Here is a 27,137-nt window from a genome sequence, read left to right as displayed (position 1 = left end):
TTTCTTTTGCCACCGAGAGCTGAGTGGTGTTTCACGGCCTCGCCGCCATTATCTCAGCAACATAAACTGCTTCAAGGTCACTTTTATCATCCAGCCCATAATGCAGGGTGAATTAGCACCAGCCCACTGGACAACAGATCCCAAAACAGTTGTTAAAAGTGGACGCTGACTTGCACTGATCGTTCCTTGATGAGAACTGCAGTGGTGCTTGCCAAAGGCAGATGGCACTATTGAGCAGCAGAACCAACTGGAAGCATGCAACCTAAAGCTGGCGTGAGGATGGAAATGCACACATACATGCATGCACAAACATATGTGCACATGCAAAAGGAGCTTACGTGACACGCATGCTTATACACACATAGGACGAGAGTGGAAAATCACAACGGGCTCATGCCTTCAAGCGTCCATGTAAACATTCAATATGTAAATATTCCTATATGTGGAAGAAAATTGGCTCATCTCTCAGGCAGCCGGCCTCATACCTCACACGCACTCTCCTGCCGTCTCGACTTATATGCAGTACTTATCGTATGACCTATTCATTCATGCATGTGCCTGGTGTGCCACCAACACGCACGCAAGGAAGGCAGCCAGGCAGGCAGGCAGGCATGCAGGCAGAGCTCCATTGTTGGTGAAAGTCCAACTCAGCAGCCTTGTGTTCCGGCGGCCTTGGAGCGGAGCTTGATGGACAGCTCAAAAAGAACTGCGTCTCCACAAACGCACGTACGCACACAGGCACACGGGCTGGTCTCGCTCCTCTGTTGATTACGTAACTCAATGACAGTGCTCTGCCACAGATTCTCTGCTAACTAGAAGCTGAGGGAATACATGGTGTGCATGCAGTCTGCTGCACTGTATCAAACTGGTGAGTCATTCTTCTGAATCAGCCTTGTAGGGCCAGCGAGGCCCAGATGATTAACTCCAAACAATGCGGGATTATAGACGATGCGTTGTGCCCCGAAATGGGGAGCAATTATTCCAAGTCCTTGATCTATGTGTTGCTGCTGTATTGACTTCAGTCTGTTCAAACCAACTATCTATAAACACGGCAACAAGCAACAACTTTGTTGAATTTCTGTGGAAGAACCTGTTGTGTTGTTTTCAGAATTGATTTGATTTTTTTTTGTCTTTTTTGGTTGATGATCATATCCCATATTTTATACTAACATGTATTACCCAATATGGACCACTTGAATGAAACACAAAGCTGGCATACTCACAGGAAGCCATGACACATTCTGTTGTATGAATGTCAACAGGTTAATGGTACCTTCTGTTATCTCATAGAAGAACATTGAAAGGATGGATGAACAAAGATACATCCTTTGTAGTAAATACTCTCAAATATTCCCCATGGCACTCCTGATGATGTCTCCCGGCACACTAGCAGTGGTTAGGAATCACTGCACCAGGACGCTGCACAGTTACACTCACAGAATATGAAAGTAAGCTTTGGACAGGGGGTGGGATTGTCTCATTTTCACCACTGTCTTGAAGATGTGTGCTTTTGAGAAAGAAAGAGAGGGAGAGAGAGGGAGAGAGAGAGAGAGGGAGAGAGATAGAGAGAGAGAAGCAGTGCAGGCCAGGTCATTTCATTATCACAGTGAGAAAGCACTCTATGGAAGTCTCCGGGGAAGCAAGGAGGGCTGCCTTCATAATATTCCTCCTCTGCTATTGTCACAACTTGCTGTGTCTGTTTTACATGCTGCAGTTGACTGCTGCTGCTGCTACTCTCCTTTCTTAAACAGTAGCTACTGTCTATTAATTTATTGTTATCCTTACTTGGCTTTTGCATTTTAAGTCTGTTATTAATGTTTTTAAATATGTTTTAGGTCTACTTTGTGAGGAGGTATCCGTGTATTTTTTTTTTATTGTGATAAATAATTATTGCGCAACCCTGTTTGCCATGTATGGAGGGATAAAGCTTATCCAGTCTGAGGCAGGATTGACACAAAAAATAATATATTGTAAACACTTTTCATAAAAATGCAACACAGCTGCAACCAATCAAGTCCCAGAAGTATTTGGAGCACCCCCTACACCTCTGCAGTGCGCAGAGAGAGAGAGACGAGCCTTAATGTGACTAATGGAACTGGAATCAACTAGTGCAAGACGGCAAGACTATTTTTTTTATTTTATTAACCATGCACAAGTAGTGTCGAATGGAATGACATCGCTTCGCCTCACAGCAGATAGACTTGACGTTGCGATGAACGGAATGTGACACATATTCCTCCAAAGAAGCCATTCAAAGCATCAGATGACATGATTAATGTCAAATCATCAAACGATGTCACGCACGTGACCAACTAGTGTTCACTTAAGGTTTGTGAATATTTGTCGGCATCTGTTGAATGTAGTTAATAAAATAACAAACTTAGTCAAGTAATGAGTACAGTAACTAAGTCACTTTTTCAAGGCAACTCTTGGCCTCAGGCTCGCTCATGAGGCAATAAAGACTTTTATGAATACCTCGTTGCCACTTCCAACATCTTATCTCCGTGAAGCAGAATTTTCTACATTGACTGTGCTCGAAACAAAATTATACAGTCGACTCGACACAAATAACATACTTCAGGTGTCATTGTCTCAGCGCAATAGTGAATGAAAAATGCAGCCATGGCTATATTGTGGGCCTGCTTGCATATGCTGCTGCTGGCTCTGTGCTGCTGCTTCCACATCAGCGTGTCTCCACAAAGGCAGATGAAAAGGAAACACCGCCAGATCACAAAAGAAGGCAAGTCTGTCTGTCCGACTTCTCTGATCATTACTTATTCCTTCATCAAGCTGGCTTCTGGAAGTAGCTCAACAACACAGCCGATGAGATGATTGATTAACAAATCAATTTTAAAACCTGATTGAGCATTCATGAAAATGTTTTAAAGTGATGAATTGTCTGGTTTCAATTCAAATGCATGGAAATGATTGCCATCAGACTCGGCTAGCTAAGAACAGAGCAAAGGTGTCTCTCTGACCATCGCTTGATCCCTATTGCACTCGAAGAGACACAGCTAATGGAGGACAGTGGTGGGTTAAGAAACAAATAGGCTGTGGAGCAAAACACACTCGCTCTCACAAAACAACACAACCTATTGCCAATGGTTACATAATTAGACGCGCGGCACCTCGCAATCAACAACTCTGCCGGCCTATAGCGTCGACTATAAAAAGAAAAGATCTATGTGCGGAGGCGGATGAGGGCGGAGGTGCCGAGCGAGGCGGCGAGAGAAAGAAAAAGGCAAAGATGCAGAGAATGAAAAAGTGTGAGAAAATTGGTGCGAGAATGAAGGTGTCGCTGAGGGGGCTTGGCAAGCTCGCACTTTCTGTGTGTGCGTGCGTGAGCAAAGCGCACCTGCGCGTGTGTGATTACAGGAGTCGAAAGCTTCAGGGTGTGTGTGCACCTCAGCGTGTGTACGTCTAGGTGCTGGAGCGTATGTAGGCTACACTTGCAAGGGAACAAACTACAAGGACGAAATGTGATAGAGTTGGCTAGTAATTGAGAGGAAGAGAAAGAAGAAGAAAAAAAGAAAAGCTAACTGGAGAACGAGAGCAGAAGACAATTTTCAGCCTCTAAGCTCACCGCATCGCCTGGGCTTTGCAGAATATAGTGAAGATTAGACCAGATGAGAAAGCCATAAATTCTACTTTTCTCTTTCCAGCACAGAACATAAATCACAGCTCTTACTGGCGTTCCATCACTGGCTTTTTGCTTTTCACTTATCTAATGAATTAAAAACTGAAAAAAAAAGAAAAACAAGTACAACACTGTCATATTGTGAACTCTGCTTCCGCTTTGAGCTTCGCACAACTTTTGTTCTCCTCTGAAGCCATCATAGATGAGGCTTTTCCCACAATTGCCGCAAGAGTGTTCATGAGATGCTCTACTGTACACGCGGAACAGTTACAAAACGATAAAAGCCGACTTGAAAGGAATGTGCATTAGGAAAGATTCTTTAAAACGCATGCACATGCAAAAATAGCGGACGAAAACTACCACGATTCATCTTAACCATATATGAATAATTGCATTCATAAACACAAACTTGCTATTGCAACATTAGAACTTGGTAGGGTACACTTTTCGCTTTGAGACGTGCATGTACATTATCGTTCTGAAGGCTCAAGAAAGCCGTGGCAAAGCCAGCGTAGCGTGAAAACAGAACAGAACCGCCAAAGAAGGCAAAGATGCCCCGGCCTTCGGAACATCAGTTTGCACATTGATTGAAGGAGGCGGAGAGTACCATGACAAGATCACATAGCGGCATAAATCTGCAGCCGAGGGGGGGGGGGGGGCAGAACGACCTTTTTAACAGCTGATTTGGTTCTAAAAATAAACGGGTTAAGCAGTTTATATGATAGCCATCAATCTGACTCACGGCACAATGTGACGTCTTTGCATGCTGACAACTTTTCCACAATAATTCCACCACATTTACATTCAGCAAACTTGATTGTATTTGTCAATACATAAAGAAAAATGTATTACTGTAAACTTACTCTGTAAGTTTGTGTTTCCTTAAACTTTTGATTATTTCCATTTATGTTTGGTATTGGAAGTTAAAGTCAAAACAACAGAAGCATCTTAACTACAAATCTATGCAGTTTAAGCAACTTAATCACAATATTTGGCAGTTTGTTACCATGATTATGAGGTAAACAGTGGCGGATATGACAAGATTTCCATCTCGTGCTTTGGCAGTCTTTTCGACGGGCACCCCGCTGAGTCAACACAAAGCTAAATCTGTTGTGAACAAGATGAGGAGGATTGACATGAAAACATGCGTCCCTCTCATTTATTGTATTCCATCGTTCTCGCTTTCATCTTTCGCGTGGTGTACTCTTTTTAATTTCCAGCCTCGCTGCAAGTGGAAGGTTTGGTTGAGAATGAAAGGAACGGCGAGAAGAGTGGAGGAAGAGTTTTGATGTCGTCGCTCTACGAGGTTCATTCCAGGGGAAAGAGGAGGAGGGGGAAATGCAATTTCATTAATAATGAAAGAAATCTTGCTTCAAATTGAAACTGTATGGGATCACCTGCTGAATTTCATTTCAAAGGAGGGCCTGGGAATGAATAGAAATGATGAAGGGGGCTAAAATATAATGGGAACGATGCTGGAAGCTGAATAAAAAAAAAAAAAAAAAAATGAGATATATAATAATTGCTCAGTTCACATTGTGAAAGAGATCTTTAACAAAACATTTATGATCGGAGCTGATCTTTGCAAGGGCAAAAAAAGGCTTGCATCCGATCTCACTGGCTCACTCTTAACCGAAGCCAATTTCAAGCCATAAAAGAAAGCAAAAAAAAATCACTTCATTTGTTGATATGAATGAAACGTAACAGTAGTTTCTTTGTGATTCCGGATTTAATTCTGTTCAAGAATAAATAAAAGCAGAAAGCACAATTACAACTTTCCACGTTTGAATGATTGCGTGCTTTCTCAAGGGAGAACTTGTCAGGCTGGATTTGTATTCCCGTTTTCTCCGACAGGGGAGAACATATTGATTCAGCGCGGATCGCCGAGATGCATTCAAATGAAATGCAGAGTAACATATCTATATGAAGGTGCCACATAATGCAAAAATTCAATTTGTTTAATGAAAACTGGGGTATTAATCATGGAATAGTTCCCCCTCAGGAGAAATATCAATAAATTGCACAGTTAAAAAAAAATTCAAGTGGCGTTGAAAAACAGAAATGCTTCCCTATGCTGAGTGTTGACAGTGACTGACATTTGAGCCAACTAATCATTTAATGGCGTTTATACATCACCAGAATAATATATAAAATATAAATATAACAAATATACAAAAACCATAAAATTATATGTATAAATATAGATTATATAGAATCCCCTCCAAAAGTATTGGAGCAGCTTTTATTGGAGCAGATATTTGGATTTCAGATCAAAAAATAATTAGCATCCAATTTCATCCAAAACAACCGTTCCAATACTTTTGGAAGGGACCGTATATACTGAAATAATGTTAACTCCAGCTCAGACCATTAGGGAGTTGCATGCAGTTTCACTTCCACTTCCAAATGTCAACCCCCTCAAACATCCCACCACCATGAGAAATTTCCGCACAGGCAGGACATCCCGCACGTCAGGGCCAATATTTTAGTCTGTACGGCAACGTTATGCCGCTTATGCAACTCAGCAGTGGCGCTGCCTTTATTTTCATTACCTGTCAGGCTCGGTATTATGTCATTCTTATGACAGGGCTAGCCAATATGTCAGCCTCTTTAGGCTGAGTGCATCCATCTGTGTTACGATATATCTGGCCGTAATATCTTACTGGCTGTTGGCCAGCGAGAGTTGCTACTGCATGGCACCATATCTCCGCTTCTCCCTTCCATGACCCTCACCACCCCCACATACCTAAAAATGATCCACATAGTGGCTATAAGAACAGACCATTTATACTCTTGCCATCATTTAAAATTCTCCCCATCTGCCAAGACAGGGAGTAGGGGGCGAAAATAAATAAATAATCTATAGCCATCCAAGTTGAGAGACTACCCGAGTGACTGAGGAATACAGTAGTGAGGCCAAATAACTGATTTCTGGCAATATCTTCCCCCCACTGCAGAGTTAAGAGGACCCGGTAGCCCTTGGGACCGGCCTGTCACAACTCGAGAAACTCCTCTGTTGAGGTTTTCAGCCAGCTCCCAGGGGGGGTTTGCACCACCACTTACCACTTGAAACAAAAATCAATGGCTTAATGATCCAAAACAGGAAATAGAACGAGAGCGAGAGAAAAAAAGCAAGTCCCTAAAACAACAAAATGTCTTTTGGCAAGGGACATTCTGTCCTGGGCTTTCATTTGTTTGTTTGTGTGTGTGTGTTGAAAGAAATTTGCTGGAATGGTAAGTGAGTGTATGCGTGTGTGTGTGTGTGTGTGTACATGCACCGGCAGCTTTGAGAGAGTGAGCTTACCCTAGCTTAGTGGCGCAAAACATATTGATTTATTGATTGCGTGTTTCACCCTCTCGCCATCTCTGGCTCTCTTTCGCTCTCTCGCTCGCTCGCTCGCTCGCTCCCAGCCTGTTATAAAGCCTCGTAGGACCGGGGGCTGCGGCGGGAACTTAAAAAGCCATGCGGAGGAGAGAGAGAGTCAGCAAAGGAGACGGAAAGCGAGGGAAGTGTGTCCTATCTTCGAGTTGATCCAATACCCTTTTAACCAAGGACCCTACATCATTCAGATTTATGGACGAAGGTCAAGACCAAATCAAAACCTTGACTTATCTGTGAAGATGCCGATTTATAAGCACCCCGTCCTGGCTGTGGAAGGGGGGGGGGGGGGGACTTGGCAGGGGCTAGTATTCTTCTCCTTGGCCCCCCGCTTCCCTGCGGAGAGAAGTGGATCAGGGCCTAGGAGAGGGTGGCGGTAATTTGTGATTAGCCGACAGGTTGCGCTGAATGATATACAACCTCCGGCTGCTTGAACTCTCGGTTCAAAAGAATGTCACCGTCCCAAGCCGCATTAAGCTTGCTGTCTCACTAAAGTGGACGAGAGGAGGCCATGTTCCAATCAGAGGATCTGCTAAGTCATAACAGAGCCTCCAGTAAGACCTAAGGTAGCAGAAATAAAAAAAAAAAACCATCAAAGAAATTAACTAGAATGCAAAAATCCACCAGGTAAGAAAGAGCAAGGTCCATTTCCATTTTCTTCTTAACAGTTACCTCCTTGCTGTCAAGTCAACTTTTTATCCTGGAGCTGAGGCTGCTGGGAAATTAGGCAGTGACGGGTGGGCCTGGGACCAAGCTTGATCTATTCTTAAATGTGCAGCATTGGGAAAATGCAGTTACAAACCAGAGGCGGCACACAGTCTAATCTAATAAAGTTGAGGTGGCCCATGTGGTGAAAGCCTGCTACTCCCCTGAGGGAGCCAAGTCTGGGCACAAAAAGCACTGCGGCGCCCCCTGTGGCACCGACTGACCCCCGCTGGCTATATAGTTGCAGATCGGGCCATGTACTGTATCAAATCTACAGTTTAAAGAAGTTGTGTGAGTGATTGACTCAGCACCATAACAAAATATCTTGACGACAACTTTCACTATTTGCTTACAGCTCATACGCGGACACACCATGATTACCGGCAAATCTGAGATATATTTGTCCTTTCTGTAGAAGTCTTAGGCTGATTTTATTTTTTTCCCTGACATGGCAAATCAAACCAGGTCGAGAGGTTATGTCGTCTGATCGAGCGCTGGCCAACTCACACAGATTACAATAGAGAGGAATTTACTGTGTACACAGAAGCCAATATTTTTTCAAATAGTAATTAAAATCACAATAATTGGAAGTGACGCATCAATGACGGGTCTTTGCTGATATTGAGGGAAACAGAGATGTGGGGTTAATAGCTGTGTGACACCAGGACAGGTATAATCCTATTAAGTGGAGCACATACCACAACTGTGGGCCGAGATTTATACGTTGTATATATTACATATGTGATAAAATTACAACTCTGCCATATACTTTTACGCTAGCCTTTTTGCTGGGATGCTAGGAAAACTGTCTATCTCAGGTGATCCGCTTTAAGTAAATGCTGCAGGAGATTTATGTTCTTCCCAACGCTCGATAAAAACCAAAGAGCTGGGAATACTCCTTCCTGTAGTAAGACACATTTTGTGCAATTTCTCATCCAAACTGCCGTAGTCAGTGCCCATTAATGTCAGTGGCCAGGATGATAATTCATGTTGATGGAAATAAATCATTACGTGGTGTTAAGTGGTAATTAATGAGTTATTTACCTCAAGTTTTATATCAGAAAGGAGGGATGGGTGCTGAAATAAGGCTAAGGTTGTTCAACTCCCACTGCAGATATTTTTTGCTACTCATTGAGCATTCCGTGCCCTGCTCTTCGAGTCATCCTTACAGGAAGGCCAGTCCTGAGGAGACTAGCAACAGTGCTGAACTTAAAGACTTTCTTTTACCATGAACTGAAGACCATTGAAACTTTTGGAGATAATTTAGTGAGCCTTTCTGCTGCAAGTCAACAATTCTTAATCGTGGGAGTTCTGTTTTGCGTGGGTCGTGGTTCATGATCAGTCAAAGGGCAGGGCAGCTCGAACCAACACCTCCAATCATGTCACACTGATTGCGCTCTCAATTGACTGCCTCCTGAGAAGTCATTAGCCTAAGGGCTCAGATCGTTTTTTTCCCCTCACTCTTCACAGTGATGCTTGCAACAGTCTATATAACAGAGTGTAAGATGAATTTCCAATAGAAGGATTATAATGAGTAAATGTGAAAAGTTAACAGTCAAAATGAGAAGTCCAAGTGTTTTAAAAAAATACCAAACAATGAAAAAGGGGAATGCGAGCCATGCAAGTGGGGGGGGGGGCTAAGCGGCCAAAGAGCTCTCGCCGCATGAAGCTGCTCTCTTGGCCCCTTGCCTGAGCAAGCTTGTAAGGTGTGTGCATCAGCACACTTGACACCAGCCAGAACTACATGTGCATTTGGCAAGCCGCGTGCAAACGTAACATCGCACGATATCGAGGCTGTCCTACTTTGCAGCGCTTCTCTCGCTCGCCTCTTTCTCTACAAGCACTCATTAACAACGCTTAAGTGTCAACAAACAGCAAGTACCTGAAGGATTAGACAGTCTATTCGCATGGGGAGCAGATCAGCACTGAATCATCCCCACCTGCCACCGCAACATTTTCCCTGAGAAATTAGAGAGCTGAAATTGTGCTTGTGTGTTCCATAAGCAAGACAAACTCATTAGGCAAAAAAACTAATAATCCAGTCTCAGAAGATAACCTTGTGTCATGTAGCTCGCAGCGTGTCAGGATGTAAAACTACTTTTACTTACTGTTTCTGCGTTTGTGGCCTTTAATGAACACTCTCATGATGTGATGATGAAGATGAATGGACTTTTTGGGTTAGGCAATTGTAGATTAGAGCTATTTTTGCATTTTTGTGGGGGATTTTGAACACCCACTAAAAGTGATGAAACAAACAGGCTGGCATTTTTCACAGCCCCGTATCACACGAGAATAGATCCGCCATTGCCCTGAGTAAATCTTGACATTCAGAATTAAAGAAATAGTCATTGGTCATAAAATGGGAATTTTAAACCTTGACACAGACAGTAGAAAGTTAAGGGAAGCTGTTTTTGAAAGTGAAAAACGTAATTTTTTAGGCATTACAAAGTTATTTTGCATCTCTAGAAAAGACGTATTCTGTCTAATTTATTAATAGGTGTCAGTGGTGTCAAATATTATTTTTTCTAGTATATGCTGAGGGCCACTAGAAAATGAATGGTGGGCCGGATATGGCCCCCGGACCATATTTTGGACTGGGTTCAGAAACAAAATGAAAAGAAAAATCACTAGCTCAAAAACGACAAATAATTTGTATATCAATATACATAAATAAAGGTTTTCGGCTAGGATTTCATTTGCACATCCCAAAGAGCAAGTTCCCACCCTCTCTTGTAGACTATTTACACAAAACCTTCCCAAAATTGACATTCTGACTTAACTGACAACTCCCTAGTCAACCACTCAGCTTGTACGTGAACATTCACTGTTAGATGATCCTCCAACCTTCTCACCTGTCCTCCCCCAACTCCCCCGATTGCCCACCCCCCACGTCTTCCCTCTGCTAATGAGCATGGTAATTATGGCTGGCCCAGGCCAAAGGGAGGGGAGCAAAAAAAAAAACAGGAGAAGAGGACAAGAATCTATACTGGCTGCTCTGCTTGCTCTAGATAGCAACTCTTTCTCTCACTTTCTCTCCATCCCTCTCTCTCTCTCTGTGACACATAGCCCTACACCTAATTAAATGCCTCGGAGGGAGGGAGAGAGAGCGAGAGAGAGACAGAGAGAAAGAAAGACAGAGAAAAAAGAGAGAAAGAGAGAGAGATGAGAAAGAAAGCAAATTTTACATCAGTAGAGTTTGAGAGAGTGAAAAGTGAGAATGATGCAAATGCAGAAAGGAAGAACGATAAGAAGCTCTTGATGGGATGCAGTGTGGTGGGGTACCGGCGGAGGGATGAAGGGGAAAGGTGGGGAGATATGCTGTGTGGGGTGGACAGGTGAATGCTTAGTGAGGCTGAGAGATAGAGGAAGTGCAACAAAAAAAAAGAAGACATTTTTAGAGGGGGGGGAGTCAGGTCGGACGGAAACAAGAAGGAATGAAACACTGTGGAAGAGTGGATAAAATGGGATTACTAAAATTTATGAAATTATAGCAGAAGCGTGGAGTAGCAACTCAAAATGATAACAGTGCATCCTCGTTTTGCAGAAGAAAACAAGAAATGCCTGGTATAGCACCTAACACAACACACACAATGCATTCAAAAATCAAGGATATATTCTACATAGCAAGCAAAATTTTTACAAGCAACAACATGTGTGTGCTTGTGTTTGTCCATCCATCCAAATTGACATTTGTGAGGTCAAAGGTAGTGTACTGATGTTGGTTCACCATCTCTGTTATAGTTCATCTCAAGGTGTTTGATGGGCTTGATGTCAGCACTCGCAAGTTCTTCTACACTAAATGCATCCAAGCATGCTTGTCATTGACATTTCTGGGGCACAACCATCCTCTGACAAAAAAAAAAAAGTGTCTGCCACAAACTGTTCACTGTCATCGTCATTAGTTCAGTGAAATGTTGACATCATCCAACAGAATGCTCCTGTTTTTGAAACAAATGGAAAGCCAAAATATACCTTTAAAACAGAGATTAAATGACAACAGGCTGTGGTCCTGCGCCAATTAGAGGCTCGCTGTTGTGAATAATTAAGCAGGCTAATAACGGGACAATTAGGGATGTGTAATTACATTAAGGGAACACGGGGAATAGTTTCAACGTAGTAATGATGGCATGCAATTAAGGGGCCAATGTTATCTCCAGGATCATATCCATAATTCATCACCACACTTATTTGTGTAGCCTCAAGATGACGTGGAGGGGACTTATAACTGGTTATTATATGATATATAATTTTTTTTGTAAAAAAAAAAAAAGAAACCAATAAAATAACCAATACCCTCCAGTTGATGAGTCCATTTTTGTCTACATGATATTCCTGAGGAGGAGAAATTGTTTCTCACACAACTGAGAGCGACAGAGAGAAAAACAAAACAACTTTCCAAAGGTTTAATTAAATAACAAGAGCCCATTTATCAAGAGTCAAGCACAAGTCTCAACATCTGGGCTGTGTCCAAATATAACATTTTCGTGCTTGGAGCACTGGCAGATTTTCTCTGCGGTCTATCTCGTGAGAAAAGGAAGAAACACATTTGCTGGTTCCCAGCATGCCATGCATGGAAACGGGAAACAACAAAGATACAGAGATGACAGGAGCAAGTGGCTCCGGGACATAAAAAAAAATCTTTATTGTTTACTGCAGTTGACTTTGAAACTTGAATAAGCAATACCTTTTAATTCTTCATGGAGGTAGATCCAGAGAAGAAAACCAATATAGTGCATATTTGAAGATATATAAATATGTTGTCAATATTGCTGACTATGCATAAATTGAGTAAATATATTGTATGTGTCACAATACTTATAACCACAAGTACATAAGTATTGTTACAACTGTGCAATTCAAAGTATTTTGCCTGCCTTTTTTAAAAATTAATATTTATTACTTATATAATAATATTTTATTTAATATATTTTATTATATTTATTTATTTTCCTAATTAATATTCAGTATATTTAAGATGGCGCACTTTCACACAGCAAATTGAAAGCATACCTTCCGAAATGTTTGTTCAGAAAACATCCAAAGTAGCTGCAAACCGGCCAAATGTTGACTTGTCTCCCCTCCAGATGTGTCAAACCTGTGACTAGTTCTAATTACCATGTGAGCATTTATTTATAAACATATTTGTTTTCTGAACATCTGTTTTTGTAAGTCTCCCACCGTCCTCTGCCGCCCACATGGAAGGTTATCTATTGTTGTTTTAATAGACTGCGACGCACGCGTCGCAAATTACCTGACGATTATTTGAATGGGTTGTTACTTCTTAGAAAATAATGTTCTGGTGCACACTTGATGATGGCAACAAATAAAAGACCAACTGTGTCGATTGCGTGAGTTGCGACAGTCACCGAGACAGAACGCATAAAAAAAACAGAGGGGCCATCTGCGGGAAAAGCTTACTTAAAGTATAGAAAGACATTATCCATAGGGAGACAATTATACTTGTTGGAAAAGCAGATGTCTTTGAGATTAGGGAAGATTTAACAAGCCTTTTCCAACAGCAATGACGACTACGCCATGCAGATGTTTCACACTTGGTCTGCGTGTCCACATAGGGCCTGGTTTTATTTGCATCCGGGAGCATCGCGAAGCACTTTATGTGACAAACTCTCTTTAAGACAGATTTAGATGGGAGACCACAACTACTGCGCCAACCCTCAGGTTTACTTGTGCAAATATTTGTGCCGATGGTTGCCACTTTGATATCTTATTTGGGATTAAGGTCTCTTTTTACCATCTTGAGCACAGAGGACAAATTCTGAAGGATCGATAGGAAACCCACTCCAAAATGACAAAAGCATTGACTTCCAGCCTATTAAAGGTGTCCATTGAATCAATAGAAAGATAAACAGGAATAGTAGAGATTAGAATTTAAGAATGTAGCAAGGTGAACAGGCAGACGTTTTAATTATTAGCGCGCAAAGGGATCGCTCTGCACAGCAGCCATTTAAAGAGAAAATATACGCAACTTATGTTCCCACTAAGTGGCCCTGCAAGAGCCGTGCCCAACCTTTAAGTCCTTTACCGCTCCGGAAGATGTGTAACCGTAAATGAATTATTGGTCGGCATGGATCCCCGCCAAAGACAATCTTGCAGTGGAGCGTGCTTGCTAATTGGGACTGAATGTGCTTCAGGGCTAACACAACAATACACGCATCACATCTCCATCATCCTACTGAGAATACGCCGCTACCACATCCTTGTCGTTGCTTACCTGAGCAGCTCTCTAGGATCTCCCTCATGCACTCAAAAGACTCAGGTCAAGACTTATCAAACTTCAATTCCGAATCGTAATATTATTATTATTTTTTTTGATAAACATATTTCCACTCCCTTTTGCCAAACAATAAATGAAAAGTGTTTTATATATTGCTATGTTTATAACAAACACATTACGCAACACCTCCGCCATTCTTCCCCATTCGAGTGACAACACATAACACATTAAATGAAGACGAAAGCCAAATGCCATCAGTTAGTTTTAACAAAACAAATGACAATTTTGGATTATGAATGCTGTGTGCTTTGCTTGCATGTGTTTTCCCATTAATTAATAAATACTTAGGTGCAAGTGTGAGAAATAGGGGATTAGAAATAGGTGTGAATGTGAGTGCGAATGGTTGTTTACATGTGATTGGCTGACAACTGAATTTCCCAGCTGGAATAGGCTGCACCAAAATGTAAACATTTGTCCTTGACGTTTTTGAGCTAGCCATGCTGTAGTCTGTAAAATTGGGTTAGCTGATGTAGCCACAAAAAAATTGAACGTCCTAAATTGGTAGGAACCTTAAATAAAAGGTTTGGATTCATGCAACTCTAGCCATCAATCATTTGGCAAATTCAATTAAAAACTGGATACAAAACATTTAGTCATGTCTGTAATGGAGGATCTTGTTAGAATTCTGTCCAAAAACATTATTAAAGGTTGTTTCAAAATAGGTATAATCCATCAAAGGTCCCCCCCTCTCTCCTGTTCTGCCCCCTTGTCTGCTTTGCAGCTGTAATCATTTTCCCCTCCCAAGTGTGACATTCATAAAGATGCTTGTGCGGGATGTGCTACCCAAGTTGAAAACAAAACATTAGATAGACTCGTGAGCAAAGATGTTCCTCAGCTGCCATTGAATTGATTGGTTGACATTAATTCTATTTTTAAATTGTTTTATTCATGGGTTGATAGAAGAATTAAATATAAGAAATGAGGTGAATAGTTGGGATATTTCTGTATATTTAAATACAACTGGCATTGATCCTACTAAGAAATCTGTGAGCTAATTGTTTGGAATGTTGCCAGTAAAATGGTTCTTGAGAGTATTGTTTGTTTTTGGCCACAGCTGTTCAATCATTTGAACACCGGCTGGCAGCAAAGAATCCCTTTTTCAAAGTTTCAAGGGAGCCTCGGTGGATATACTGTTGACTCGCTGTCTTCACAAGTATGCTCACAAGCTGTCGGAACATACAAATGTTATCGGCAACCCCCCCCCTCCCCTGACAAATTCCCCATGTCCTCCCTTGACACTATTTTCATAATGAAACTGTACATGTTCATTCGCCGTGTTACTGGCCCTTGTCAGATATTAAGAAAGAGTTGGAACACACGCATGTGCTGAAAACTGGGGTAAGGCGGGGTGGGAAAAACAAAAACAGAACATAAAACAAACATTATTTGACTGTTTTTGTGGCAGATTTGGTTCAGACAGTGTGATTCCCTTTGGATCTGGGCGAATGGCGGCAAGGAGATGCAGTGCAGGGAGAGAGACGGGGAGATGAAGTGAACCCAGTCAGAGCGATTGTTCTTTCATGTGTGAGGGTGACAAAAAAAAAGAGTGGAAAGGTGCATGACAGGAGGACATTATGCAAGAGTGAGATGATGTGAAGTGAAAGGGAAAATGGTAGCAAGAGAGCAAAAGAATCGGCAGCGTGTTGCTGATTCACTAGACTTGTAAATCTAATGTTAGAGTCCTAAAACTAAAATTTGCGCAGAATGATCATGATCATTTTATACTGTCGTTAAAAGATTGTTATTGAGGTCCGGTTGCTTGTTCACTTGCCCGACTTGTATGTGGACATCAAAATAAAGAGTAAAAGCAAACATATTGGAAGCTGAAGCTCATTCGCAGAGAAAGAAACGGATCCAACTCTTCTGCATTACGCAACCTAAAATCAACTTTCTCATAATGACCAAAAGGCATGGGCCAATATTAGATTTGGGAGGATATCCGTGAGCAAAAACATTGCCGTATCACGGTATTAAAATTAAAGCTCTAAAATATCATCGTTTGAAATATTTCAGTAAATAAAAACATTTCCCAGTGTCCCATCACCGGTGTGCTATTTTTAGAACAGTCCTGCGGGCTACTCACATTGTCTTTGGGGCTAACTAGTACCTTCTGGCATCATTTTTTTTTTTTTTAGGACAATGCACATAAATCGATAAATTGAGGAGTTACGCTCTTTTGTCATCCTGTTGTCTCCCTGTAACTGCTCACCCCTCCCCTCCAAGGGCACATTACCACCCTAGTGCCAAACGGTTTTAGCGGTTCTGAAAACCTTGACCTTTAAAAACCACGGTAAACTGTCCTGTGCCTTCTAACCAAATACTAATCCAATGTACCACTCGTGTGTTTCACTCATGTCTGTCTCCTGAGGAAGGTAACACTGATGGTTGCAGTCTATTACATAACAGAACATCAAACTTTGACCTTCTCAAAGCACTACCCGTATAAAACAACAGACGCTGTGAATATGGCTGCTTGTTTTCAAAAAAGGAGGGAGAAGAACATTGAAGATGTGACACACTGACAGGTGCTATGCATTCAGCTCTTTGACAGGTGAATAATAATAATAGAATGGAGGCCCGAATCATGAGGCCAGTGAAGATTCACACACGGAGGACACGCACACCCTGGAGGGTGAGTCAGAGCAACGGTCCGCCCGTGTCTCACACACACATAAACAGTCTCCCAGCAGAGCTGCTGCCAGGTTATATGGAGGGATGGAGTGTTCTGAGTTACAGCCTGCACAGTGCAGCCACTCGCCACAGCAGCACCATACAGAGTCCATAAAGCATGATGGATGGCCTATCATCATTTACCACTTTGGTGACTTCTCAATGCTGTCACACCCCACCAAGCACATGCCAAAGAAGCGACGCATACAGCCATAGAGACGGGCACACAAAGGCGAGAACAGAAAAACGGTATCGCAGACAAAGGGGTATTTGCGAGTACGAAGGCAGAAAGTGAGAGCGAAAAGGAAAGAGAGCGTTTGATGAAGGAGTGTTTTTCTATGTTTGCCTCAATGAATACACGCCGGGTCACGGTGCACATTCATGATCTGGCGCAAAAGAAGAGAACACTTCCCTGTCCCTTATTTCTTTGGATGACAGCAGCCCACACACGTTCAGGCTGTATTTGGAGCATGTAAAATCTACTGTCTCCTCTGCTTTACTCTTCTCCTCGACCATATCACACCGGAGGGAGGGGGAGAACGAGATGAGAGGTGAGAAAGAGAGCAGATTTAGTAGGTGAGAGTTTAGATGCCAAAGCAGGTGAGATATCAAACGTAGCGCAACATTCACCGGCGGAAAAGACACTCCAGTCGTACAATTCAGAAGTCAAGGAGAAAAAGACGCCATCATTCGTGACGCTTGCAGGTCATCACAAGACCACACTTCAGAGAGCATTAGAGGATTAACTCTCGGTTCACTAGGTCGAGGTGAGGTGAGGATCTTCATTAGACTGGTTATTGCCCTATTCAATAGGGAAGTACTATTTTGCCATCAACTACATGCAATTATTAACCTTGTCATGTTTTTTTTAATATTCGATCTCCTCTGTATACTGGAGCACCCAGTCAGTAACATCTTGGCATTAATATTATCACATTAGCATGTCAAAAGTGTATTTCTCTCATTGCAATTCAAACTTGACTGTTGTACTGTCTGACAACCTTTAAATGTTGTAACTAACCCATACCACTGTACTTCTGTTGATCAAAATAAGATTCTTCTATCAAATACTGGATGGCTTGACTACTTCTCCAGCTTGTAAATAACCAGACAAATAGTAAAAAAACATGAAATTCTAAAATTTTGGGGGTGCTTGGATTTGCTTTTAGGGTGCCTCATCGCCCCCAAGAATGGGTTAGACACGCCTCTGGATTCCAGACACGTGTCATCAGTTCTTATGAGATTTTTTTTTTTTTTCCCATAATGGTGATTAGTTTATTTTCACCCTTGTAAAAAAAATAAAGAATGATATCTGTAACATCACAACATTTTCATTTAAGTCAAAATTATTCCTCTGTTTTAATAAAAATGACATTTAACATGGAAGAGTGGTGAGAGGATACTGGAACAAAGACACCATCTCTGGACAGTTTCTATTGATCGCCACCCAGCCCACATCAGCACAACTTTCCCAAATTGCTATTGAGAAGTGACCTGTAATGCAATTACTGGCCAATGCGGGGGCTCGCTTGCCATCAATTATTAAAAGCTGCCCGAGTTGTGGCCCGCTATGCTGGCTTTGTGTCATTATCACATCTGCTGGCCACAAGCTCACCAGCTGCTACAACGCCGTCTGCAATGAGATTTCCCGGCAACATTTCCTTCTCGATCCAGCTAATTACTCGATACTGCCAAATAAAGAGAATAAAATTATATAAATAAAGTTATGGCTTTAAAATTGTGATGGGGAAGGAAGAATGCACAATAAGCTTTGCTTTGGAAGCTTTTTCGAGATGATTATGAATGCTGATTGAACTTCTCACTACTCTTTTTGCTGTTTTCGCACAGCATGACAAGTTTAGTTGTACGTAACTGGGAAACTGTTTGCCAGGACTGTGACAGTAAAAGAAAAGAAGAAAAAAAAACAGTACAATAGATAATTGCCATTTTTCTTTAAGCTGACACAATCATTTTTCTTTCTGCTGCTCACGTTATTGAAGTCTTTGCTCAAACTGGAACAGTATATCTTTTTTTTTATAGTCACCGTCTAGCATAGCACTTAAAAAGCACTGCAATAGACTTTGAATGTCTAACCAAAGCCACATTATCATCAGATTAAAAACGCTTGATCTGCTTTATTCTAAAAGTCTATAAAGCAATTTTGGTAAACAAGAGATACCTAATGTTGATTGTCTCAATAAGGTACATTAAAGCAAATTGCATTTTAATTATTTATGCTATGGGTGAGGAAAAAAAGGCAGATTGTCGACAACTCACAGTGAACTTTAATTTCACACTAATAATAGCACCATCTCTTTCAATCCCTCATTTGTTAACTTGAGAAAAAAAAAACTCGCTGGAGGGTAATAAGGCTGATAGAAACTGATAGGGGATGCAAAGGACAACAAGCTGTGTAGCTTACTTGAAATTGCATCAAAGAACTTTCCCATCTCTGCATTGATGACAAGACAGGAGTCAAGATGTGAATCACAGCCTGTGAAAAGAAACTTATTGATGGTGGACTCAACATGGTCCAGAGAGCACAGCTTGAAGAGAAAAAAAAAAATAGATTTTGAGTGTGAAATATTATGGTTTTTTTTTTTTTTCTTTTGTTGGCTATTATTTCTGCTTTGACATTATTATGGACAGTAAATGAACTGGACACAACAATAAACATGACTCTTCACTGCTGTCAAATGCACACAAAAATTGGAGTTCTTGTGTCATGGGAATTTTGTTCAATAATTCCAAAGAGTAAAAGTTACATCATTCATTCTAACGAGAAACTACTCCATGTGTTTGCTATATGTACAACACTTAAAATGATTCTTAGTGCCAGAATTGGAAAAAAAAAAAAACATGCAACTGCAGTTGAAGTCTCCCCACAGAAGAAAGAGTGAATAAATTGCTCATTTAAAATCGACACTGGGGAGTCCATGCCCACACTGCACATTTTGCTCTCCTAATGAGATTAAACAAACTGTCTGAATGATATCATTACACATACAGTAATATAGCCCGGTAGTGTAAAGGTGTATAATGTCGCATTTGGCTCATCAATCTATAGGCCTAAAGGGTACAATGCGCCACTTTTGAAATGAGTTGTACCGCCGGACTACTGTAAAGAGAACCGTTGCCTCTAGACGCATGACTTTTTCTTCATTTTTCTCATTACAATCTGCTCAAACTCCACTTGGTAATGGGAGGTTGTAACATCAGGCCTAAAGCTCAACCACAATGAGGCCATTCAGACGCGAGATGACAGAAGATGGTGTCTATACTGTACAAATGCAGTCATCTTTGGCACTACCATCGTTTCCTCCTGCGTTGGCTGACCAAAAAGAAAATGTTGAAAAACTGCAGAAGCTATCAATAGCCTCACAAATGCTAGAAGTAACGTTCAAGTAGTGCAGCAAGAAATAAAACCAATAAAGCAAATGAAGTCACATTCCTTACAGATTTACATCAGGAATGATTTGGGACTTTAGGGATGTATTCCCCCCTTCTGATCATAAGAGACTATTCTAACTGCGTTTGTGTTTTTTGGGGCACGCCACATCTGCGCTTCAATTCATCCCAGAGGTGTTGTACAAAGTAGAGGTCATAGCTAATCCATGTACACACCACTGAGATATTTTCGAGCCGCTGTGAAAATAAAATTGGCGACTGTAGTATGAAAGTGAAAAAATAATCTTTCTCTATATAATGACAAATAATCCACAACAAATTAAAAAATACAATCTGAAACTCCTTATAACGGATTATTTTGTAATTTTTCTTTTGCAACTTTGAAGCCTGATTTACGTCGGCAGTATCAATTTACCTCCCTCCAATCTTACGGGCCGAGAAAAGAAGGTGTTGACGCTCCTAAATGCGGATGACGACATCACAAGTTTACCAACTGACAAGGGATTATCATCGCCAACACCACTACAAGGCAAAGCCGACTGCTCTACCAGATGATAAGAAGACATGAAAGAATAAAGGGAGATTCCACCAGTGGATACAAGAAGAAAATCAAAGACTACTTTCAGAAGTTGGAAAGGGAGGAAGGAATTGACAGCAGCGCCGACTATACTCCGAGGAAGCGGCAACTAAAAATCATTATCTTTTTTTTTCAATTGTATTTTATGGATGCATCGAAACACATCACCGCATAGTGCTCCTCTTAAAACGCAGATTTTATTTGGACACTGGATATTGTTTATTTATTCCCTCTTGGCAGCGCTCGTAACTGTTGACTGGTAATAAATTGCCCATCGGGTCTTTGGCTGTAAAAAGATGTGTGTTCTTAATAATGCGCACATTCTTATGGATGCCAAAATGGCTTCACTGTATTTTTGGCTGCCTACGTTTCTTCGATCACTCCACTACCACGTTCTGTCAAGGGCTGGATTCATTAATTGGAGCGTTCCGTGTGGCAAACGGTTTTCTTTTGGAGAAGGGTGATTAGAATAGTTGATGGGAGAGAGCGAAAAGATGATTTAGCTCAGAGGCCTGTGGCATTTTTCATGTGGACGCGCCGCTATGACCCTTGCGCACTGCGCCACAAATCCATTCTGACAATTGGGAGTGTGTAACTTGTATACACAAGGTTGGGACAAAAAACACAATCCGGTGCCACCAAAACTCCCATTCACCCGACTGGCAAGTATCGACCAAAATGATGGTGGTGAGACAATGTTGCCATAAAACTGGGTCACAAGACCCAATCAATGTCATAGATTTTTTTCGCTGGCATTATCTCAACTGGGAGAAAGGCTGCTTCTGGTGGTGCTGGTAGAGGAGTCGTGTTGGACGAAGAAGGAACCAATCAGTGGGTCCAGAGGCACCTCACCAACATCAAGCTTGGCTTCATCAAGCTTTTTGCTTTCCCATCTTTTTTTCTGGTATGTTTGCCTCCGGGCTGAAAACAAGAAAGTGTATGTGCTCTACTGCATGTGTGTTGATTGCATGTGGGTGCACCGTATGAAATGACTCATTGATTCACACTGTTCCATATTTTTTTTTCATCGGGCTCACGATTACAGTATGAGTCAATCGACTCTGTATTACACTCTCTCTCTGCACTCTCTTTCCATGAGTATCAGGTTGTTCCATGAAAGTGTTTGTGAAGAGATTTGTATTACTGTTATAAGAGAAGTCTTTGCGGTGTGTGTGAGTGAGCGAGTGCATGTTGTTGGCATCGGTGGTCTGCATTGTGTCACTGTACAAAGTATTTCTTGTATCACAAGTGTCCACCTCTTGTGTACCACGTGTGGGATTGTGGTTAGGATCCATCCATCTATCCGCCTACCCGTCCGTCCGTCCGTCCGTCCGTCCGTCCGTCCGTCCATCCATCCATCCATCCATCCATCCAGTTTGAAGGGATTTCAAACTCGAGTGTGCCATTAGAAGTTCAGTGGCTGTTTGTTTGTTTGTTGCTTGTTTACCCTCAGTATCACCTGGCACACGCACACACACACACACACACACACACACACACACACACACACACACACACACACACACACACACACACACACACACACACACACACACACACACACTCACACGCAGAGTTTTCAGTATTATGTGCTGCGCTACACAGGCAGTCGACAGCCGTGCTTAGAGGCCATTTCCACTAGGTAGTCTAATCCCCTCTACTCTCGGCTCACCTGGCAGCCACAGAAAGAAGACTCCAGAAAACGTTTTGAATATAAAGGTTGGGAAAGGAACTTTGATAATAAAAAGCGCATCAGGACGCGAAGTGAAGGGGAAAGAAGCTTTAAGTGGGGGAAACGGATTTCATTTGCAGGATTCTGGTTATGTTGGCCTGAGAGAGGGGATTGATGGAGGCTGGAGGGACAGAGAAAACAAACAAGGTGGAAAAAAACAAAACCGGGTAAGAGTGAGTGCCATTAGGATTTTCTACTGCCTTTCTTTGGCTAAACTAACTTTGCTACTTTCACCCAGGCTTTTGGTTGTATTTTTATGCTTGCTTGCCTCTAAGATTGGCACAAAAAAACATTTTACAATAGGTTTATTTAGAATGTTCATTACTGCCCCCTACTGAACTGGAGTTGACCAGTATTAATGACAGACTGGACTGACCTCTCTTTTTTTTTAATTAATATTATCAGCAGTACCATTTAACCAAAGGCACAGAAGTCTACAGTGCTTCCTTCCCTTGTGAGTTCTACAGTAGTGGTTTCTACTTGTTTACTTTAAGTTCACCCTCGATCAAATGCAAAATTGAGAATATGCTTTTCCTGGCAAAAGTATTGGTAATTAGCATTTGCCTCTGCAGCCAAGTTGATTTCAAATGACTGTACAGGTTTATCCGCACGTACATTTATATGCTGTGTAACACGCTGGCACATTTGTAAATCATTTGTACATTGGCTGTTGGTATAAACTACAAACACATTTTCCCTCAAACAATAATGGAAAAGGCCAAAACATCAGTCACAGGAGATGTGTGAACGCAAAATTGCATCCTGGTTTTCACCAAATATTGAATCTCTCTCTATGTGTCGGTGGTCTCCCCTCCCGTTTCTTTCTGAATAATATGCTACTGGGAAGTGAAAAAAAAAAGCTGAAAGCACGGATCCCCACTCCTCCGCTCTTCTCGCTGCACGTCTGTGATGTCATAATCACTCACATCAAAGGCTATGCGCTCAACACGGCGACTGTCAGCTTCCCTAGAGGCGTCATTAAAAAACGAACACAGCAAAGCAAGCCAGGCCTGACACAGACGCATCAAAACTTCCTGACACACACGTGTGCAAGTGTGCACGCTTGTGTATAAACTTGGCTTGCATCTTTCCACAGAAGATGCATGTGCATGAGTCCCACCCATGCACATACTGTACATACTGACGCAAAGAAATAAATGCATACAAAAAAAATGTACAATACTATATACTGTACTGTATCTAATCCCTCCCACTCACTAGTGAATTGAACATCTAGCTCCTCCCTTGACAGCGTCAAAAATCCCTTCTACTGTCACGCACCGACGACAGCTCAACATTCATAAGAGATGTCGTTCATGTGCGTCGTACATGACTGCTAACATCTGCAGCACGTGAACATCTGTCGAGGAGACACGCTACATCCATGACGCGCGTGATGCGGAGCATACACTTAAATGTACAAATAGCCGTCATCTACGCAGCCGCTGGGTTCTATCCCCCCCCCTGTCTTTCTCTCACACACTCGCCCACACACGGCTGCTTGGAAGCAACACACAGGGCCGCGCACTCATTTACACAAACGGGAGGAAGGACTATAAATAGTTTGCCTATGATGTGATGCTGTGTGTGGTTTCTCCCTGTGGGGTTGTGTGTGTGTGTGTGTGTGTGTGTGTGTGTGTGTGTGTGTGTGTGTGTGTGTGTGTGTGTGACTGTCAGAGTGACGAGAGGGAGAAGCAGGAGGACGGTAAGCGAGAGGAAGGCTCTGCTCTTGTCTGGTGCACAGCCAGTGATAAACACAAAGTGACAGGCGTGGCAAAGATGGTGAGTCCCCTTTGATTTGAAATAAATGTCAGGCATTTGTATGTGAAAAATGAATACACAAGTGCCACCATGAATCTGGCATTTCTCAACTATGTGTCGTCTTTGTCTTTGCTTCCGGAGCCCGTATGTATTGAATGACTTACCCCCGGAAGGGTCTTCTGCTCGTGCAATGCATTCTGGGCTTTCAGGGCGGACTCCCTGGCACAGTAGGTGAGGAAGGCACAGCCTAAAACACAGCAAAAGGAAGACATAATTAGAGCTGGGGACAAAGAGAAACAGAGTGAGACGAAGGAGTGTGCTCCAGCAACCTTCAGCAAATGGCCAAAAGCAACAGAAATGCTTGTCCCCATTATTCCAATCAGCAATATGGAATTTTCCGAGCACAACAGCAACGGAACAAACGGAACATTCATATTGGCGTGAGCGCAGTCAAGTCTGCACTGAGAAATTAAGAAGGCCGATATCTGCTGGCTTGCAGATTTGTGCAATATGCTGCGCGAGAGCTCCTCTGCCTGAGAAACACGTCAGATGTGACGGAGCTTCCCGGCTGCCAGTTATCCGTTCGCCCATCGCGCTCTTCAGGCTGCTGTGACACAGATAGACATTTTCTCTGACAACCTCCCCCCACTTTTCTCTTCCACTCTTCATTTGTCCAACTCTTGGCTCCATATGTTGTTCTAAGATAACCCACAGTCCGTGGGTTTGTTACCACCTGGGCTGACATGTGGGGGTGGAAAGAAGATGGAGATGCAGGAGGCGAGGCAGAAGAAGAAGCCGTGGGGAATGTGGAAGCCTCTCCCTCGCCGTGACAGCGAGGAGCACGCTACTATCCGCAAGGCTGACAGCCTGTCAATCTCCACATCTAGGAAAATGATTTATGGGGATGACAAATAAATAAAACATGTCCAACATCGCCATGGACAATGGTGACATGATTCAATTACACACAAAAGAAGAAACATTTGTTCTGAGCCATCAAGGACTCCTCTTATTCCTCATTCTGGTTCCCAACTACGGTTTCTATTGTTGTAGACAGACAAATATCTGCTTTGTGTAAATACTTATGCAACCTCATTTTCATGCCTGGGCAAGTCAAGTTGGCTGTGTTCACTCCCACAACAGTGCAAACGCCCCTTTCTAGCTGAACCTGTTGGCTTAGGAAACTGTGGACATTGCGGCTACCCTTGCGGAGGCTTCGTCTTTAACCTCAGGTCTAGCCTATGGTAATGCACAAGGCAGCTGCTCTTGTCTGTGTTTTTAATTAACAGGCCTCTCACTCATTAGGCGAAATGGGAGTTGGCCGCCGACAGCTCGGCAACCTACTCGTCCTCTCCGGGCCTGTCGTGTTAGAACTAACGTGCATGTGCCATCCCCAAGGAAACATGTGAGCATCCTTTTCACACAGACACTTAACTCCCACATGTACTCTACCTTTTATTTTTATTAAGTCAAGTCAAGTTTTTATATAGCCCTAAATCACAAGCAGTCTCAAAGGGCTCTGTCCTCTGCATTTAACCCATCCCCATGTGATTTTGATCCATCCCCTGGGGGAGAGGGGAGCAGTGAGCAGCAGCGGCGCCGCGCTCGGGAATCATTTGGTGATCTAACCCCCCAATTCCAACCCTTAATGCTGAGTGCCAAGCAGAGAGCTCCATTTTTATAGTCTTTGGTATGACCCGGCCGGGGTTTGAACCCACAACCTTCCAGTCTCAGGGCGGACACTCTACTACTAGGCCACTGAGCTGGTGGTATTACGTGAGGTAGACATGGAAGAGAAATATATACAAATAAAACAAGATTTAAAAAAGACTTGAAAGCAAAAACAAATATTAATGTAGAAATACAATGAGCTGAAAAGCTTTCCACCTTTCACTGTGCATTGACATGCGCAAATGCAGAGCTGCTCATCGAGTCTCACGTATACAATGCGTGACAGTCAACACACATTCAATTTATCATCATTGTCACAAGTCCGATGCTGGCAGGAGATTCAGTATCTAACTAAGACCCCAATATTGGCCCAGGAGAGAGCAATAAGCTGTTTGTTTCTGATGTCAATGTTGCCAATTTGGTTTCCCTTCACTTCAAATTCAAATCAACTGCAGTGCAGAGGGGATCTGAGAGGATGTCTAATGTGTGTGTGTGTGTGTGTATGCAGAAAGCAGAGAGTAAGGATGGGATAAGAGGAAAGAGGACAAGGAATAAAAACTAAAAAGGGGGAAAAGAGAGCGGGACAGAGAAGGCGAAGTCGGTATGGGAGAGCGAGAGAAGGGGAAAGTAGAGATAAGATCATCGAGCTTCTGTGAACACCATCCCCCTGTGTCCTACACTTGCTGCTTATCTCAACTGGCGCAGACACCCCAAAGGGACACATACCCACTGAGGGGGTGAGAACAAGGGGGACGGGAAAAGATAGGATGAAAGAGAGGACCAAGGGAATGTTGGATGTGATGATCGGAGAAGTCGGGGTCCTGGGCTGAACTTGTGTGGCGAGAGCTAGCAAATTATGGAAGACTACGACGAGGTCAGAGTTGCATACTCAAAGGAATCACCAAGAATGTACTGTCTTTATTTTTCTGAGCTGCTCAACCACTTATCGTAAATCATCAGGCTTGATTTTAGTTGCTCGGAATGTCTTACGCCATCCGTAGGCACTTAGTTGTTAAAGAAGGGACATGTACTGGATAAGGAATAGACTCTACAAAATCATATTGGACTGAAAGAAAGCGGCTTCTATTATAGGTCTCTTCCACCTTATATCACCAGAGAGACTATCGCACTGAAAAGTAACACCTTCCAGCAGAGAGAATATGTCACACTTTGATGACAGTGTTGAGATGAAATGAGGTGATATGAAAGTTTGCTCCATACTTTTCTTTCTATGTATGTCCATGCAAATGATGGAACACTGATAAAATCAGTTTTACAGTGCAGATTTCATCCCTGGAACGA

At 42.4% G+C, this 27,137-nt stretch overlaps 1 protein-coding gene across 1 annotated transcript in view; it reads right to left on the bottom strand.

The window, feature by feature from the left end:
- The window catches only part of celf4 (CUGBP, Elav-like family member 4), a 54,462-nt gene that overhangs the window by 14,169 nt on the left and 13,156 nt on the right, over positions 1-27,137 (bottom strand). The window contains exon 2 of the mRNA XM_085924824.1: positions 24,329-24,411. Within this exon, the coding sequence (XP_085780950.1) occupies positions 24,329-24,411 (83 nt within the window). The remainder of the gene's footprint in view (positions 1-24,328; positions 24,412-27,137) is intronic.

The sequence above is a fragment of the Syngnathus leptorhynchus genome, chromosome 11 (genome assembly GCF_054491065.1).
Source record: "Syngnathus leptorhynchus isolate UIUO chromosome 11, UIUO_Slep, whole genome shotgun sequence".
In the NCBI taxonomy this organism is placed as follows: Eukaryota; Metazoa; Chordata; class Actinopteri; order Syngnathiformes; family Syngnathidae; genus Syngnathus; species Syngnathus leptorhynchus.
This window is presented reverse-complemented; position numbering and strand designations above follow the sequence as displayed.